Here is a 19,311-nt window from a genome sequence, read left to right as displayed (position 1 = left end):
GGAAAAAAAGGACGTAAATTTTGTTTGGGTACAGGGTTGCATGACCACGCAATTGTCAGTTAAAGTCACGCAGTGCCAATTTGCAAAAAGTGGCCTGGACGTAAAGCAGGAAAATCCTCCGGTGGTAAAGTGGTTAAGGGTCCTTTCACATGGGCTGTCCGATCAGGTCCGCCTGTCAGTTTTTCAGGCAGACCTGTTTGGACACCTTAGTCTCCCCTATGGAGAGGCTAATGTCAGTGGTGACATGTCCACTGACATCTGCCGCTATCCGATTCAAACCTGTCTGCAAAATCCAGACGGATGGTGGTCCTATTTTCCATCCCTCTGGTGGATTGGATAGAATTGGAAGGTGGTCCGTTTTCACCCAATTTCCCCATGGGAAAAAGCAGGTGTCTCCACTCTGCTGCACAGTGAGCAGAGACGGACCTGTCATCCACCTGCTCAGCGGGGATCAGCGGAGCGATCCCCTGCTGAGCAAGCAGAGTCTGTTAAAAGGAGGTGCCCCTATACTTACAAAGCAGTGGAAATGGTCTCTATATCTGTACTCTGGGTACAGCGCCCTGGTGGGGCAGTATTTGTATACAGGCAGAGCCACTGATTGGCTAGTTAGGCCATCAGAAACTCTGCATAAAAGTACTATGACAACACTCATGGGACCCCTTAACTATTGTTCTCTTAGGGGTTCAGCATTAGAGGTGAAACTGTTGGTGCTTTCAGGAGGTATTTGACAAAATCATTTTAGCCAATTAGGGGAGGGCAGTGAAATGAGAAGCTGAAAAGTAAGCATTTTTTTAAAATCTGGCACTGCATGGCAGTGTTAGTTTAGTTGACGAAAATATTTTTGAGTACTAAATTAACACTATTTTAGTTAACTAAAATATGGCTAAAACTAAAATAATTCAAATAACTAAAATAAGACTAAAACTTAAATGCCATTTTAGTCAAAAGACTAAAATTAGACTAAAACTAAAATGCCATCAAAAGACTCTGACTAAAACTAAATTTAAATTTGAAGTCAAAATCAACACTGCACAACCACGAATAAGTAGGGGGAATCTACTAAGCTGCTGAAAAAAAAAAATAAGAAAAAGGGTTCTTTTATTTTTTTATCTATTTTATATTATTATTTAATTTTGGTAATATATTCAGGTAATATGTGCAATGGCATTACAGCCAATACAGTTTACAGCTAATTTGGATTTTTTTATATTTTAAAGTTGCACTTCTGTTTGTCAAAACAACGACTAAATCTGTGCTGTTGTGCATGTTCAAATCCTAATGCCATAAATAATAACATATAGTTACATAGTTAGTGAGGTTGAAAAAAGACACGCGTCCATCCAGTTCAACCTATGATGAGTGTGTGTGTCAGTGTTAATTTCGTCGACTAAAACCGACTAAAACGTTTTCGTCGACTAACACAATTCAGATGACTAAAATACGACTAAAACTAAAATGGCATTTTAGTCTTAAGACTAAAATACGACTAAAATTAAAATGGCATTTTAGTCAAAAGACTATAACTAAAACTAAATCAAAATTTGCTGCCAAAAATTAACACTGGTGCATGCTCAAAGCATAAATAATAACATATTGGATTTTTCACTCCAGGACCAGCAGTAGTATATAATGAGTTTGGAAATTGTAGAGAAATGCTTAAATAATGCATTACAAATTACAATTGAACTACACCCATTCCATTATAGATGACTAAAATTAGTTTTAGTCAACTAAAATGTAGGGCGTTTTAGTCGACTAAAATATACTGGAGTTTTAGTCGACTAAATACGACTAAAACTAAAACACTTGCAGAAGACTAAAATAGTACTAAAACTAAAATGCCATTTTAGTCCTAAGACTAAGACTAAAACTAAATTAAAATTTGCTGCCAAAATTAACACTGGTGTGTGTGTGTGTGCATTTGTGGTTAATAGTACATTGTAAACCCCTGTATGTTGTGGTCGTTAAGGTGCCCATCTAATAGTTTTTTATTTAAACTATCAATGCTCCCTGCTGATACCACTGCTTGTGGAAGAGAATTTCACATCCCTGCCGCTCTGATGGTAAAGAACCCTTTATCCAGTTTAAGGTTAAAGCCACATCTCTTTTAATTTTAGTGAATTGCCACAAGTCTTTTTAAATTATTTTTGCTGAAAAGTTTTTTGCCTATGCTAGGGTCACCAGTACAGTATTTGTACATTGATATCATATCCACTCTCAAGCGTCTCCTCTCTAGAGAGAATAAGTTCAATGCTTGTAGTTTTTCCTCATAGCTGAAGTGCTCCATTCCCTTTATTAGCTGTATTGCCCTTCTCTGGACTCTCTCCAGTTCCAGCACATCCTTCCTGAGGACCAGTGGCCAGAATTGGACAGCATACTGTACTCAAGATGCGGCCGGACTAGAGTCTTTTAGAGTAGGAGAATTATAATTTTATCTCTGGAGTGAATCACCTTTTTTATACATGCCAGTATTCTGTTGGCTTTGCTTGCAGCAGTTTGGCATTGCATGCCATTTCTGAGCTTGTCGTCTACTAGGACTCCCAGGTCCTTTTCCATCTTAGATTCCCCCAGAGGTTCTCAGTCCCTAGTGAGTAACTTGCGTTTGTATTTCTGGCACCCAAATGCATTACCTTACATTTTTCAACAATAAACCTCATTTGCAATGTAGCTGCCCACCCCATTATTTTATCCAGGTCTTCTTGTAAGGTTTCCACGTCATGTGTAGAAGTTATTGCCCTGCTTAGCTTAGTATCTTCCGCAAATACTGAGATTGAGCTATTTACATCCCATCCTCTAGATCCTTTATGAATAAATTAAACAGGATTGGTCCCAGGACAGCTCCTTGGGGGACCCCACTTTCCACACCTGCCCACTCCGAGTACTCGCCATTTATCCCCACCCTCTGGACTCGCCCCTGAAGTCAGTTTTCATTCTATGTACTCACCCTATGGCCCATACCTACATATCTTAGTTTGTACAGTAAGCATTTGTGGGGAACTGTATCAAATGCCTTTGAAAAGTCCAGGTACACCACATCCACAGGCCTTCCTTTATCTAGATGGCAGCTCACTTAGTTAATAGATTGATCTGGCAAGAACGATTCTTCATGAATCCATGCTGATTACTACTAATGATACCATTTTTATTACTAAATTCTTGCATATAGTCCCTTATCATCCCCTCCAATAGCTTGCAGACTATTGATGTTAGGCTAACCGGCCTGTAGTTCCCAGGGATATGTCTCTGCCCTTTTTTAAATATTGGTGCCAAGTTGGCATTTCTCCAATCAGCTGGTACCATTCCCGTGAGTAGACTGTCCATAAAAGTTAGGAACAATGGTCTGGCTATAACCTGGCTGAGTTCCTTAAGGACCCTTGGGTGTAAGCCACCTGGGCCCGGTGACCTATTTACGTTAAGTTTTTCAAGTCTAATTATGAATCTGTCTTCTATTAACCATGAGGGTGCTTCCTGTGACATGCTATTATCATAACATTACAGTCTAGGTTACTGTACCCCGTTTCCTTTGTGAAGACTAAGGAGAAGTATTTATTCAGAACTTCTGCCTTCTCCCTGTCCTTTAAAGCCAGATTCCCTTCATCATTCTTTATGGGGCCAATATGCTCTGGCCTCACTTTCTTACTATTTATATACTTAAAGAATTCCTTGGGTTTTTTTTTACTCTCTTCCGCAATGTGCCTTTCATGTTCTGTTTTAGCTGCTTTGATTGCGCTCTTACATTTCTTATTGAAATCTTTGTAATGCTGGGATGCTGCCAATGACCACTCAGCCTTGTATTTTTTATGCATTTTTACATTGGAATTTAGCCACCCAGGGTTATTTTAGCTCTTTTAAACGTATTCCCTGTCAGAATTCACTGGCCAGTAACTTTATTTAGTATGTTTTTAAAGCACTCCCATTTTTCCTCAGTTTTCTTTGTTCCTAGGATTCTATTCCATTTAATATCATCTAGCGTAGAGCGCGGTTTAGGGAAGTTGGCTCTTTTGAAGTTCAGTGTCTTTGTATTACCCTTATGTTTCCTATTTCTGTGATTTATACTGAAACTAATTGACCTATGGTCACTGTTTCCTAAGTTGCCCCTTTTTTCTACATCCACATCAGGTCTGTATTATTCGCAATCAGTAGATATACAAATGCATTGTTTTTCGTCGGTGCGTTCACCATCTGACCCATGAAATTGTCCTGCAAAACATTTAGGAAATGGTAAGCCTTAGACAAATGTCTGGTTCCTTCTGCCCAGTCTATATCTGGATAATTAAAATCTCCCATCATAATGACATTTCCCATCCTTGCCGCCATTCCAAGCTGTGATAAGAGGTCCGCCTCTCCTTCCTCCCTCTGGTTGGGGGACCTATAGCATACGCCCAATATTACTTTCCCCTTAGTATCTTCTCTTTGAAGCTCTACCCATGGGGATTCCACCTCCTCCCTAGCAGCATTAGTGACATCGTCCCTCATATTCACTTGCACATCGTTCTTGATATACAGACATACCCCTCCCCATTTTTTTACTCTCCCTATTTCTGCGACAAAGGGAATACCCCTAAATGGTTGCCAGCCAATCATGAGAGCTGTCAAACCAAGTCTCTGAAATTCCCACAAAATCGAAATCCTCCTCAATCATTACCAGCTCCAGGTCTCCAATCTTGTTAGCCAGACTTTTAGCATTGGTATACAAACTTCGTAATTTTGTACGTTCGCATACTATACCCTTGTTAGATATTATGATTAATATGTAATGAGTAACAAGTTATTCGATTTTTACTCCAGGAGTATATAATGAATTCAGCAATTCTAGAGAAATGCCCAAAAAATGCATTACAATTTAACTAAACCCATTCAATTTTAGTTGACTGATATGTTCTACATATTTTAGTTGACTAAAATACGACTAAAACTAAAATGGCATGTTAGTCAAAAGACTATGACTAAAACAAAATCAAAATTTGACGTCAAAATAACACTACTGCATAGATATCATTTTTGAGCCAGATTAGATGAGCATGTCTAGGAGTGGCAAAATACAGTCCCAATTTATTATCCCCTGGGATAACAAAGCAGATGTTCAACAGTATTATGACATTCTCTTGCCAGACTGCCATCTAATGTCTATGGCTGGTTTTAGTTTGGAGTACCTAGAACAGGGGTAGGCAACTAGGCAACCTTAAAGAGATGGAGATTTACCTGAACAACATGGGAGTCAAAGATCACAGGCACAGTGTTGCCTCCTCACACCTAATTTAGACCTCTAATTGCCGTAGTAACGTGTCACAATCGCATGCATTGCACAACACTCATGGGTTTAAATCAGGTAGTGAGGAGGCAATGTATTGCGTACTCGCACCTGTCAAACACACTCGGATCATTTTTCAGAGGAGCAGCAGTGGCTGCTGCACTTGTGAATTAACCCTTAGTTGCATTTCGCAGTGGCATCTTGTTCACAAGTAGAGTTCAGAGGTGTTAAAACCCTGCAGTCGAGTCACAGTTTTACTGCCCCAAAATCCCTATCCCCTTTACATGCTTAGGCAGCAGCCAGAATTAAACCCACTGCTGCTTTTGGTGGGTGCTACCGCCTGTCAATCAGGACCCATTGAAATAAATGGAGCCACTCTGCAAGTGCCCTGCAACTGCATGCTTCTGCGATGTCCAAGGGGTTGAAGCAGGTGGTGAGAAAGCAACACAATACTGCCTGATTTAACCCCTTGTTTGCTGTGCTGTACAAGGTTGCAGGGCACTTGCAGAGTGGCCTCATTCACTTGAATGGGTAATGGTTGGCAGGTGCTACACCCACCAACCATGACAAGGTGTTTAACTCCTGCTGCGGCTGTGACATGTGTACACCCTGCCCTGGCCACTGCAGCTAAAGGGGGTGCGGTTGGGGCAAGGGGTGATAAAAAATGTCTATACTATGGGTTTTTACCACTCCCTAAACTGCAAATGTAAATAAACCCTTACTGTTCTGAGCCCCCTATAAGGCTGCTTTAACACTGAAGTGTTGTGGTTTACCTTACTTTCCTGGTTTTGCTGTGCTTTGCCATAGACTTCTATTATATCATGCATGTGTGGTGCACTTTCTGAAAGCACACCAAAACTCCTGCATTCAGAAAGTGCACCAAACCCACAGGACATAATAGAAGCACAGCAAACCTGCAGGATATAATAGAAGTCTACGGCTAAGCACAGCAAACCTGCAGGAAAGCTGCAGGTACACTGCACTGCATCTGCGGTGTGGGTAAACCCCAGCACATTAGGGTGAAAGCAGCCTTATACTATTATAGCAGCCTTTCTCAACCTTTTCAACACAGAGGAACCCTTGAAATAAATTTATGGTCGCGGGGAACCCCTGCTAAAAATTAAAAATCTACAACTCATGACGCATTAGTGTGACAGTCAGTGGGGAGATTGCTCCTTACTCTTGTCATCATTGGGAAGAATTACCACCTTTCAGATAGCTAAAAGGAACAACGGTGTCATTGGAAACTTATCTGAGAGGCAGAAATTGCCCATTGCTCAAGGAACCCCTAGCAACCTCAGGATGAACCCGTGGAACCTTGGTTAACAAAACCCTGTATTATAGTGTATTGTTTCACACTGACCTGAAGTTCTCTTCTTTCCTGCTGCTGGCACTACTCTGGAGACCGCTAGCCAGGATAAGAGATGAAGTGCAGTTGGTAACACTCTGCATGGGACAGGAGTCAGCACTACAGAGGCATCATCTTATGCAGCTTTTGCTCCCTACTACAGCTCCAACTTTTCAAGTAGTCCCTCTGCATTGCACTCTGTTTGATGCTCTGGGATGGCGGCTCAGAAAGCCCAGACCGCGATCTACCAGTCACCTGTCCGGGATCTACTGGTAGATCAGGATCTACAGATTGCTGACCCCAGACCTAGATGTTTACAGTTAAAGAGCACCTGTCATTCACTGCTAACTTTTTCTCCTTATAGATGCCCATAACTGTCACACTTAATGGTGTCTAGTGGGGCTTTCCAAATGTCTTCAGTACCAATGATCAGAGTGATTGGACCAACTTGTGATCAGATTACCTTGGGGAGATTGTGTCCAGTCCCATTACTGCCCACAACTTAAATGTGGAATGAACCGTATCACGAGCATAGCTAAAATCAAACAAACCAATCTTCTTCAATAATCCTCCAGTTTGCCGTCTGAGGCCAAAATCTATAAAGTGCTCCAATCCCCAGATTTTTGGCAGGCTCACAAGTCATTTAACAGTGGCAGGTAGTCTATGAACACTGTCTATGCACAGCTCTGTATTAAGTTGAGAATGATACTTATCACATCTTCCCACTGTGCTACCAATGCTGCTGCCCTATCTAAGCCAAAACGTGTCCTCTTGCGCAAGAGGTACAAATTTCCCTGCATCTGAATTTAACAAGAGAGTATTGTCTATGGCTGAGTTATCTTAATATGAAAGGCAGGATCATTTTTCCTTAAGTAGAAAGTCATGCTGGAGCGATGCAGATTTTCTGATATGAGAGGGCCAACCAGCAAAGTGATTTTTTACACTGGTTCTGGGGTTATCTTTACTTTTATGACTCTTACCGCTCCAGTTAAATTTTTCCTAATTTATATTAAATTTAGAATCCAAATAGAGCAGCAATGACCACCAAAACAGAGTTTATCTTTTATTTTTGTAAAGGCCTATGCAAAGTATTTAAATGAATTGTAAAGTACATTTTTTATATAAAAAAACATGCTATACTTATCTGCTCTGTGGAATGCTTTTGCACAGAGCGTCTCCAATTCTCCACTTCTGGGGTCAGCCACTGGCACTCTCAACTCCTCCCCTTCTCTGTGTGCCACCATAGGAAGAGGCTTCCTATGGTGGCACATGTGCGGGCGCAATCCCGATCTGGGCTGTGTGCCTCTATTGACACACACTTCCTCCTAACTGAATTTGATTGACAGCAGCAGGAACCATAGGCTCCCGCAGTGGCTGTGGCCTCTGTGTCCAGTGGGGTGAGAGAGGGCAGTGCATTTGCTCTTGGGCACAGAAAATGCAAAAGGTAAACATAAAAACAAACACAAAAAAAACCTTTAGGCCCTGTTCACACCTGACCATTTTTCAGCTCATAAAACACTTATCTATGAAGTCTTAAAACGCCCAACAAGAAAAATCCCATTCATTTCATTGGCCCCTGTTCACATCTGAGTGTTTTGTCGCCTGAAGCAAAACACCTGAAGCTCAAAAAAGTACATGAGCTTCTTTTTTGGCAGATTACAAGCGTTTTTGTTAGATGTCATTGCCTGCCACCAAAAACCTGCAAAAAACGCCTGAAAAACGCCCAAAAAAAACTCGCCTGAAAAACGCCAGAAAAAACGCCTAAGCCTTTACAACCACTTTAAGTGAACAACTATCTTTTGTACAAATTCGGTCATGGTGTCAGATGACAAAACCTCCAAAATATTGATATTTTAGATCCTCTGGTGCTGATGGATTTTTTTTTTATCACACAAACATTAGGTTTAACTTCTTTAATTCCTAATATTTTATGTCCACTGGACAATTTCTTTGTGTATAACCATTAACAAAAAACTTAACTGCCCTTGGTCAAATACACTAAATAAAAATATATTTTATTTAAAGAGACCCTGTCTTCAGACAGCCTTTTTTAATAACACTTTTCCCCTAAGATCATGTATGATACTCAGGTAAGTCAAGCATTGGTATCAGTGCCCAGTATTAGTGTATAATGTAAGTGCTAGTGCCGTGCACTGCCCCTTTAAATAAAGTGCTAACAAAGTGAAAATGGTGTTGCAGTTTATGAATCCAAACACAATATGTATGAATGATTCTATAGGAAATACTGCATGAAATAATCTCATATATGACCTGAATTCAACTGATTTGATCATATAGCGCGATAGTGCCCAATAAATCAAAATTCATACATGCAAAAAAAAATAAAAAAATAAAAAAAATGGAGAAATGAATAAAAAAAAAAAAAAAATCATATGCACTATCCATTTAAGAGGATCTAGGTGAAAGATATATGTCACTTCAAAAGGTTAGTCCCATCATATATCTAAAAATATGTAACCTTAATCCATCTGATATGATTATAAAGTGGTATAGTGCATGGTGAACCAAGAATGCATATGTGCAAAAAGAATACACTGTGCCACAAAATAAATAATAATATAAGTCCATAAAAACACTGTTCAAGTCCAAAGTGACTTGTGCTATAAATATCAGTCTAACAGTATCCAACCGGTGAATGGGTGGAAATCACTCATGCTTCCCCTATAGGCTCTACACTCACTGGATGGCTGTACCCCTGCAGGGGCAAAAGGCACTGTGTATAAACACTTCCAATCCCTTTGTAAAAACGTCTGGTCTCTCCTCCTCCTCTTCACTGGGTGTAGTCAGTGGATATGCTCATGATGGAATGGGTAGACAAAGAGACATCTCATAGCGTGATTCCGTTTTGTAAATTTATCCATTCAGGTAAGTCAGGCATGCTATTTACGGATAAAAAGCCTCCCTTGTGTAGACATTCAAAAGACCTGAGACTGCCACCTTGAATGTGATGCAGCAGCCATTTCAGACTCAGAGCTATCACCCTTATGACAATTTATAGTAATCCTCTTTGCTTCTCCCCAGCAGCTACATAAAAAATGATGTAGAGATGTAAGCTGGGCCATCTTACCGAATGGGCATGCTGGGCAGTTGCCCGGGGGCTCCACTTGCCCAGGGGGCCCCACTTGCCCAGGGGGCCCCACCTGCCCAGTGACCTAGCCCCAGCCAAGAATTAGTCCCGATTCCCATGTGCATTCTGCCACCGAACTTAGCAGGTGGCAAGCGCCTGTCAGCCCTGCGCTGCTGTCAGGCTACTTGAGCCATGGAGGGGGAGCCCACAACTGCAGGAATGCCTGTCTGACTCCACAGGAACAGGCACACACAGGACAGTCGAGTCTGACTTCCGTCCATGTGTGTGTTCACCGGACCCAGCTGCCAAACTTGGAAGCTGTCATTAGCCTGGCAATGTTGTACCAATAAATATCTCCTTATCGATAATTTGCATTTTTATTCTCTTGGGTGATTGTATAGGCAGGGCCCCAGTGCACTGCATTGCCCGGGGGCCTGTAATGCTCTTAAGATGGCACTGGATGTAAGTGGTGGGGCAAAAGAGCTAGGCCAGCACAGACAGTAATTAGACACTCCCAAAATAAGAGAGGGATATCACATGGCTGGACAAAGGGGGAAGTGTGGCTGTGTTAGAGAATCAACTCTTCCTGGAGTAGTAAAATTCCCTAGCAAGCACTGCAAGCGAGTAAAGTAAAATTTATGTAAAGGAAGTAAACATTTACAATACATGACTTTTTGTTCAACCAAAACTAATAGATACCAATGGCTTGCCCAGTTACTCCTTGGCTTCTCATATAGGGACTCTAAAGGAGAGGTCAATACACCTGAGATTTCTGCTCTGCTTACCTTTCACAGTCATAAGAAGAAGGCCTAATTTCCTGTACTGAATTCTTCGTTTATTTTAAAAAATATCCCTGGTGTTCATGCCAGTCCCTCTGCTTTCCAATAAAAACTGACCACACTAGGCAGGAGAGCTCAGCGTGGTCAGTTCTCTAGCTATGCTGTCATTTTTTTTTATATCCATACACAAGTGTTTTGCCTTTCATTTCTTTTTTAAACTGAATTGGTTGTTTTACAAGGTGAGGGTTTCCACATACATTAACTTACAGAGAAATATCAATTTCTGGTGGAAATATAATTTACATACCTCTTTCTTCAGTATCAGGTATAGGCCTGATGGGCTGAAACTCATCTTTTCTGAATTTGGGAAAATCTATTGGCAAAGCATCCGAATCATATGCAAAGTCTTCATTACAAGTAGATGTATGGTTATACTTTCCTGTGTTAAAATATATGACTGCATCTCCTGGCTTGTGAACTTTGTACAAAGTAGAGAATCGAGAAATCACAGATGAACATGGGGACTTGAAAAGAGGTAGGAAATTGGCCTTGGTGACAAACTTGTTGGATTGAGTTTCCTTTGGTGTTTGATTGTTAGTTGTACATTCATCCTTTGAATACCTGACTGAAAGAGAATTCAGTATAGGTTCCTCATCGGAGGTTTTCAGATGTTTCTTGTCAGTTTCATCACCACATTTGGACAACGGAGCTGGTCGAGGCTCAGTGTCACATTGTTCTATTAAATTCTTAAAGTTCTGAGCAATTTCATATGGTTGCATTATGCTACTTGTACCATGCAAGGTATTTTGGCTACCAAATGTTATATGCAGTGATGACAGCCGTGCTGTGAATTTATCCAGAATTTCGGTCAAACCCTTATTATTTTCTGACATGGAGCTGGTGACATATTGTAGACCCATTGAATGCAAATTGTCTAAATGGGTATGATTAGATGGAACATTTGTACCTTCTTGTTTACTTGTGGACACCGTAGGGAATACATTTGTATTCTCTGGACTTGATGCAGGCAACTCCTCTTGGTTTTTATTATTTTTGCTTAAAGTTGTTAGGAATGGTGTCTCTAGAACTGAGTCTTTTACATCCAAATGCTCTTCAGATGGGGCGCCTTTTTCAGACAAGCCCTTCTTGGACTCTGTATGAGATGTGGTTGGCTCTTCGAATTTGTTGCCAGACAAGATATCAGCTAATATATTTTCAGAATCTCTGATACGACTAATTATACTGCAATATTCTTTTTCTTTATATCCCCTGTGTGATTTGAAACATTCCACTCTTGTGTCTCTTGGTGAAATTTTCTGGATTGCCTCTGTTTCGTTTGCTATTTTTAATCCCATTTCCATTGTTTCTATTTCATCAGAAGAAACATTTTGAACATTGATTTCTGAATCTGTTATCTTTCCTGTCTTCTTTAACCAGTTAACCATTCCCATGCTTAAAGTCAACTCAGTGTCACATAGCTTCAACAAACATTCTCTCCCTTTCCAAGTGCTTTGGAGAACGCCATCTCCCACTAGATCGTATGGTGGTTGGGAGGCCATATTCTCTTCAGATCCCACACAAAAACTGTAAATAGATGTAGGATTTTCAGAATTATGGCCAGATGCTGGCAAGTCACAGTCTTGGCTTGGCCATTTCTTTGTTTCTCCAGAGTCACAAAATAACTCATAAAGGGCATCTCCACTGTAACTGTCTCTTGGAAATGATCTATGGGTTTCCAATTCATTTTTGTCTTCCATTCCAGGAGAGTATGAATCATAATATCCTTCATCGCTTGTAGATTTTGGAGACTCTGGGTCATTAATGTTCTCACTAGAAGACATGAGATCATTATAGGATGAAGTGGAAACTTGGTCTCTTGACACAGTGCTGTTAGTTTCCTTTCTGACTGCATCATTAGAATCAACTTCAGATTTAGCTTCAAATAGTCCATTTGAACTTACATTTCTTGGCAGTGACTTTGCATGACAATGGAGTCTGGAGAAATCTATTGATTCTGATTTTACTGGCGAGGCAAGGCGCTCTCCTCCACCTTGAAAGTTAGCAGCTATGGGGCTTGGCTTTGAAATAAATGTCACTCTGCAGTTTTCTATATCAATAAAAGAGGAACATTCATCTGCAAAGATTTCTCCACAACCAGTGAGTGAATCAAAGCTCTTTAGAGATGCCACATCCTCACATAAAGCTTTGAAGGAATCAATGGCATCAATGTACATTTCACGGTCAGGAAATTCTGGAGCTAAGAGCTCATCGGAAACCATTTCACCCACATTGGACTGATTTGGGACCATTTTTTCTCTGTTTGGTTCAACATTCACTATCTGGAGCCTCTCGTCTTCTGATATGGTGTCTTGTTGCTTGTTTCTTTTTAAATTGAACATGTTTCTTAAACTCTTCTTAGATCTTCTCAGAGAAATTCTTTTCTTTGGCAGTGATTTAGCAACCGATGGCACAAAAGGCACCTGAGGCACAAAGTTTCTGTAGTCAATCATAGTCTGTTTACATGTCGATGGTCTGGTGGTTTGCAGTTCATTCCTTTTGCCCCCTGGGTCTTCTATGAGCCCCGGGGAGCTTTTGCTACTGGGTAGTCTTCCTTCTCTACTTACACCAGTGTTTTTATCTAGTTTTTCGTCTCTTGTAACACAATCATATGTTTTGCTTTTCTTAACAGTTTTTGGACAGCATGTATTATCCGCTGTCACTTTTGTGCAAATACTGTTAGACATTCTTTGTGTTCCCGTAACATTCTTTTTAATTTCACACCGAGCAGGATTCCTCCGACCTTCTATCTTCTTTTTATCCTTACATCCAACCTGAGGCACCTTTTCTGAATGGTTTTGTGCATAACTTATGATAAATGTCTTGCCACGTATCAGTTCCATTGTTTAAAATAGGGATCTGTAAAAAGGAAGACACAATTCTGCACGTCATATTTAATTAAAAAACATTATTTTCAATTATCTTTAAAAATTCTAAGAGATAAGGTATACCCTAGCATTTGTTTTCCTTGTTACTGAATTGACTCTACAAACCTACTAAAATAATTATACTCTAGTTTTTATTAATGACCAATTCCAGTGGATAGTTTTTAGCCCCCCTGTAAACCTGGATAGGAGGGCTGCACCATGTAGAGGAAACAATTCCTCCATGTAGAGATATCCCTTGATAAAGTTACGTGTGTAGTGACGCAACGCGTCGGGAGGAGCCGGGTGACGTCACTTCTGGTTTACGGCCGTAGCCGGAAGCTTCTGTGTTTGACACCGCATTTGCGGCTTTTCATTTACTGCTGTTTACGATCTATCTTGATGTAAGTGCATTTTTTATTATTAAACTGGATTGTTACAAAATACTGCACCATGATGGCATTCATTTAAATCCCCCTATCTGAGAGATTCATGTGGAATGAGAGGCATCTGACCGCTATTAATGAGCCTGCTATCTTGGAATGATATACAAAGGAGAAAGAGAGAGTGCATTAAGAAGCTAGAGAACTTGTGGAAATTATCCATCTGTCCATCCATCTCAGAGGTTATCATCTGCCCGAGTGAGATTGATCTCAGACGCGCTCTTTTGAGTGTGCAGTGAGGTGAGCACTGTTTTGCACGTATCTGTTTGTTTCTCACGTGGATTTATTTGCTCTAGTCACTGTTATTTGGGAATCACCGTTCATTCACTTTATGGACTACATATTATGCTTTTATATATATATATATATTTCTTTGATGTTATTCACATCTATGGAATTTTTTCACTTATTTATTATGGATTTGTATTAAGAAGAGTTTGAGATATATATATACTCTTACACTTTTATCCATCTGTACATTCACTTGTACCATTTTCATCCATTTATTCTTATTATCCATTTGCCCCACTTTTTAGATCTACTTATCCACGCTTTTTATCAGCACTTTGGACACATAATATTTTGTTTATTTTCTACAGAGTCACACTCATTTATCCATCTGTACCGTTCACTCACATCAGGATAATAGAGAGTATTTTGCTTATGCACTTTTTCATACTAGATTCAGAATTCAGAAGATACACTTCCTTTATCTTATTTCCCTTTGTACAGATTTATCCACCTGTACCGTTTTTTAGAACATATATTTTTACATTTTCACATTTTTTCATATTTTTACATCGTGTTTTTATCTTTTTTGGATTAAGAATTTTACATGAATTAGCACCGATTTTTTATGTATTTATCATATTGTCATTTACAGTGGGGACACTGTATAGAATTGGCTGCTTTTTCTGATTATATTTGAATCTAGTTGTTTCATATTTTTGTCACTGCGGATTTGCACATTTGGCTCATCATTTATACTTTATTTGCGTTTCTTGGGGTCAGACTCCCTCTGGGTAGTGCTTTGGTCCTCGTTATTCATTTTTAATTCCTCCATGTAGCTGCTGAATGTCCATTTCTCCTCATCTCCCTCCCGCAGACCTTCAGCAGCTGCAAGGAGGGAAATGGAGGGCATTGGTTCCTCTACATGCCACTCCCACCACCTCCCTATCCCTGTTCGGCTCCACTGCACCCCCCCCCCACCGCAACACTGCTGGGTTTCCCTCTCCTACCTCCCACTGGCTGCTGAGGGGATTTGTCAGGATGGAGAGCGGAGAAGAGGAATGCGTCACGGTACCGATCACTTACTCTGGGTTTTTTATTTATTTTTTTATTAATTCACAGCTGGTACAAAGTAAACTATGTTTACTATGTCTTAGTTTATGATTGAACGGGAAGCTCTGCACAGAGGTATTTTTGTTCATTCATTGTGTGCAGCTGCAGATAGAGGGACTAAGGAATCTGTCCTCAGTTCCTTTCTGTGAGACATTGGGGGTCCATTTAGACCAAAGTGGTCTTAAAAAATATGTTAAAAAAATAAAATTGTAAAAAAATGAATAAATAAATAAAATGGTAAAAAAATAAAAAAAAATAAACATAAAACAAAAAAAAAAAAACTACTGACACCAGTGGCGGAACTACCAGAGTCGCAAAGATTGCACTTGCAACTGGGCTCCGGCGTTCCTCCAATGTGGGTGGACCCCAAGATGGCAGGAAGGTGGTCGGCTGCGGGACCGTAATAAAGCGTCCCAACGTTGGGAGTAAAGGGCCCATGGGTCAATGGAAAGGTTCTAGTTTCACTTCTGGGAAATATGGGGAGACTTTCCCATTCAGTGTTACCAACAGCAGTGAAAGCATTTTCACTAGTAGTTTACAGAAGTTAGAACCTCTCTAAGCAATTAATTGTTGTCTATGTCCTCAGTAGGGAGAGTTATACTTTCTCCCTGTACAGGTGATGGGTCTCAATGTGAGGTCTTATCTCTTCATTATTAAAAACATACCATTTAAACATAAACATTTGCTGCTGGATTTACATTTTTAAAAATGTACCCCATTATAAAGTAACATCTGGTAGGGTTCACCATATTTCAAGTACCCTTAACATGTGCAGATTAACTACCAGTACCCTATAATTACAGTATGTATTGGGGTAACACGCACTGGTATAATCAATGTGTTGCTAAGAAATGGGTTCCTTTTAGCCTATAGAAAATCAGAATTGAATCCAAATAAAGACAGATGGGTGTGCTCCAAATTGAGGAGAACCTGGAGCAAGGCAAGGCTTGCGTTCTTCAGGCATTTAGGATTAATTATGGACCTGGATCAGAAGTTAAGAGTGTAAAGGTCTCAAACCACCAGCTGTGCACATGTATGGCAGAAAAGCAGGTCTGTCAGGGCTTATGCGGTCACAGAGCACAGAGGATGGAATGGATAGCCCTGCAGGGTTCCAGCTGTAGAATTTGGCCACATGAAGTAGTTTGGAGCCTTCCTACGCCCTCATGGGGTCTGTATCGGGCATATTTTTTAATATACAGTAAAAAACAAAACTAACCTTAACATGAGCCCAGATTATTTTATAAATTGCCTTGGCGTTCTACAAAATACACTTTCTCCTAAAAACAATCTCCCATCACACTAACCAGCTAGCCTGCAAACAAACCAAATTGACACTGTCTCACAATACATGTTAAAATAAATCAATGAATAAGCTATAAAAAAGATGGCAACCACCCCAATTGATACCTTGCCTTTGCACTAAGGTTCACAAAGAAGGGCAACACACATCACAAATAAACAAAAATTTCCCAGCACACTTACCAGACAACCTGAAAACAAACCAAATTGACCCTAGACAGATGGGGTGGTTACCATCTTATTGTATAGCTTGTTCTCCTTTTTTGGTGTGGGGGCACATTGATTGCCTTCAGCTCCCATTGTGCCATTGCTGGGCGTCCAATATGTCCCTGTGCCTATAAGGAGAAGTGGGCTCCCTCCAGGCAAGTCTGTCCTTAATTTATCGTGTGCTATATATGCTCCATCTTACAGATTCTCAAAAGTATAGAGTTGGGGCTACAGTGGGGGCCTCAATGTTGGCACTTCTAGAAAATGTTTGTTTGTTTGTGATGTGTGTTGCCCTTCCATGTGAACCTTACTGCAAAGGTTAGCTAACAAATTGGGGTGGTGACCATCTTTTTGTATAGCTTGTTCGCTGATTTGGTTTGGGGGCACATTGGATGCCTTCAACTGCCATTGTGCCATCCAATGTGTCCCTGGAGTAGGCCCCCTCCAAGCAAGCCTTCCCTTAATTTATCCACTACTATATGTGCTCCAACTTGGAGACTCTCAAAACTATAGAGTTGGATTGTAGTTGATATGACAATACGTTACTTTGCTGGTAATGCCTGCCATTGATATACTGATATCACCCACCTGTGTTGTGGGACTTTATCTTATCTCTATCTTGATATTAGTGTTTGGATATGAGTTGTATACTCTCTCTTTTTCCATACAACCTTAATAAAAACATTCAAATAGAAAACTATAGAGTTGGGACTGCAGTATACAGGGTTGGCCTTGACATGAGCACTGCTGCTCTCACATATATTTGCAAATGAGTTTAATGAAGCCCTCTGTTTTTAACTTGAATTGTTAGACAGGGTCAATTTAGTTTGTTTGTAGGCTAGCTGGTAAATTGTGGGTGGTTGCCATCTTTTTGTGTAGCTTTTTCACATTTCTCCTATACCCTGGGCTCTTGCACTGTATATAAAATATCCTGTAATGTAATATTTATTTTGATAAACGGTGATACTGACTCATACAATAGTAATAATATCAGTCCCTAACCTCCTTTCCCAGGCGCATATGTTACATGTATGCAACATATATGCAACATATTATGTTTTTTCTAGTCTAACAAGTGTCTAGTGTACTTAATTTTGTGGCATGATTTAGTAGAGTGTAGGCCACTAACAGACATGTGTCCAGCCCTTGTTCTACACTTGATATGTTTCCTGCCCCCAGTTTTGCACTCAGCACGATAATGATACAAGATGTGACAATTAATAAAACAGCCTTAGATCAGCAGAAACAAAGAACTGCATTGTGAAGACAATAATCTGAAACTGCAGAAAAGTGACAGAAGAATATCAATCTGTGGGACATGCTACAGTCACCATGATCACACCACTGAGTACATCCATCAGGAGCAGCACATGGTATCTGCTGAAATCATCCAGACATTCAGCAGAAGGAGCTGTCCATCCCTTCCACAGCTCTCATCTGTGCTTGGTTACTCATGTGAACTGTATGGATAATTATAGGTTCCTGCTGCTATGCAGAGAAGAAGAAAAAAGATAAACATAGGAATGTCTGCTCCGAAAGCCTTATCCTTAATAAATGCTTTGTTGCTTGTTATAGATCCATGTATGCCACAATCATTATTAATATATACAGATACATCTGACAATTTAAAAAAGCTAATGCCATTAATATAGACTAAATTCTAGCTATGAATCCATCTATCAGACCTAAGGAACATAACACTGGAGAAGGTACATTTAGAGCAATTCTAACACAACACACAAAAGATGAATTACAAAGATCCATAGAAACACATTGTTTACCTGCAAATACCTAATTTACATTCATCCTCTAGAATTAAGCCATCAGGTATTCTTCTGAATATCAGAAGAGACAATGCATACTTACTGATTATTAAGGCCCTCCTGATTTAGTGCATTTTTTCCCCCATAGATTATTTTGTAATGTTTTCCTTCAAAGGCGATGGTGATGCAGTCAGTACAGAATCCTTCTATTAGATGTGAAAGCGGCTGCTCATGACACAGCTCTGATTCCCCCACCCCACTCGCATCTGATAATGTCTGCTGCACATTCATTTCCAGCAACGCTAATACAGGCTCTGCAAAATCTTGGATGTGCTGCAGAAGATGCACAGTGATTTAATTCTTTCATTGTGCCCCAATGCAAATGTCTGTAATCCCGAGGTATACTGCAAGTGTCACATCCTATATATACGTGTATACATATATATGTAAGTATGTGTATGCATTATATATATCTATGCCACTGTACATACAATATATATGTATTCTGTGTGTATATATATATATATATATATATATATATATATATATATATATATATATTTAAATATATATGAAAAGTAACACTTGAGAAAGTGTACTCCCCGCGCCTAGGAGTTTTTAATTTAATTTATAGTGCTAAAAATTTAAAATTTAAAATTATAGTGACAATCTGTGAATATAGCAGCAGCAGTAGTATAAAAATTGTGTATGAAAGGAATAGTCCTGGTGGGGGCTATCTACAGCGTTTGCTAAATATAAATAAATGTGCAAATGTACAAAAGATATTGTGCAAACAATATATGCAAGTGTAATCTCAATGATTTCATAAAGTTGTATAGAACAATAAATAAATAAAGCAGAACTCTGATTT

General features: G+C 39.8%; 1 protein-coding gene across 1 annotated transcript in view; it reads right to left on the bottom strand.

Annotated features, from left to right (window-relative positions):
- The window catches only part of AMER3 (APC membrane recruitment protein 3), a 29,108-nt gene extending 10,309 nt beyond the window's left edge, over nt 1–18,799 (bottom strand). Inside the window, exons 1-2 of the mRNA XM_082252201.1 lie at nt 18,544–18,799; nt 10,774–13,382 (exon numbers count right to left, since the gene is read on the bottom strand). Coding sequence (XP_082108327.1) covers nt 10,774–13,366 — 2,593 coding nt within the window. The 5' untranslated portion in view covers nt 13,367–13,382; nt 18,544–18,799. The remainder of the gene's footprint in view (nt 1–10,773; nt 13,383–18,543) is intronic.
- Nucleotides 18,800–19,311: the final 512 nt, after the last annotated feature.

Source organism: Pelophylax lessonae, assembly GCF_965119305.1.
Source record: "Pelophylax lessonae genome assembly, chromosome: 3".
NCBI classification, from domain to species: domain Eukaryota; kingdom Metazoa; phylum Chordata; class Amphibia; order Anura; family Ranidae; genus Pelophylax; species Pelophylax lessonae.
Note: the sequence above shows the minus strand (reverse complement) of the source record. Positions and strands in the feature narration are given on the sequence as shown.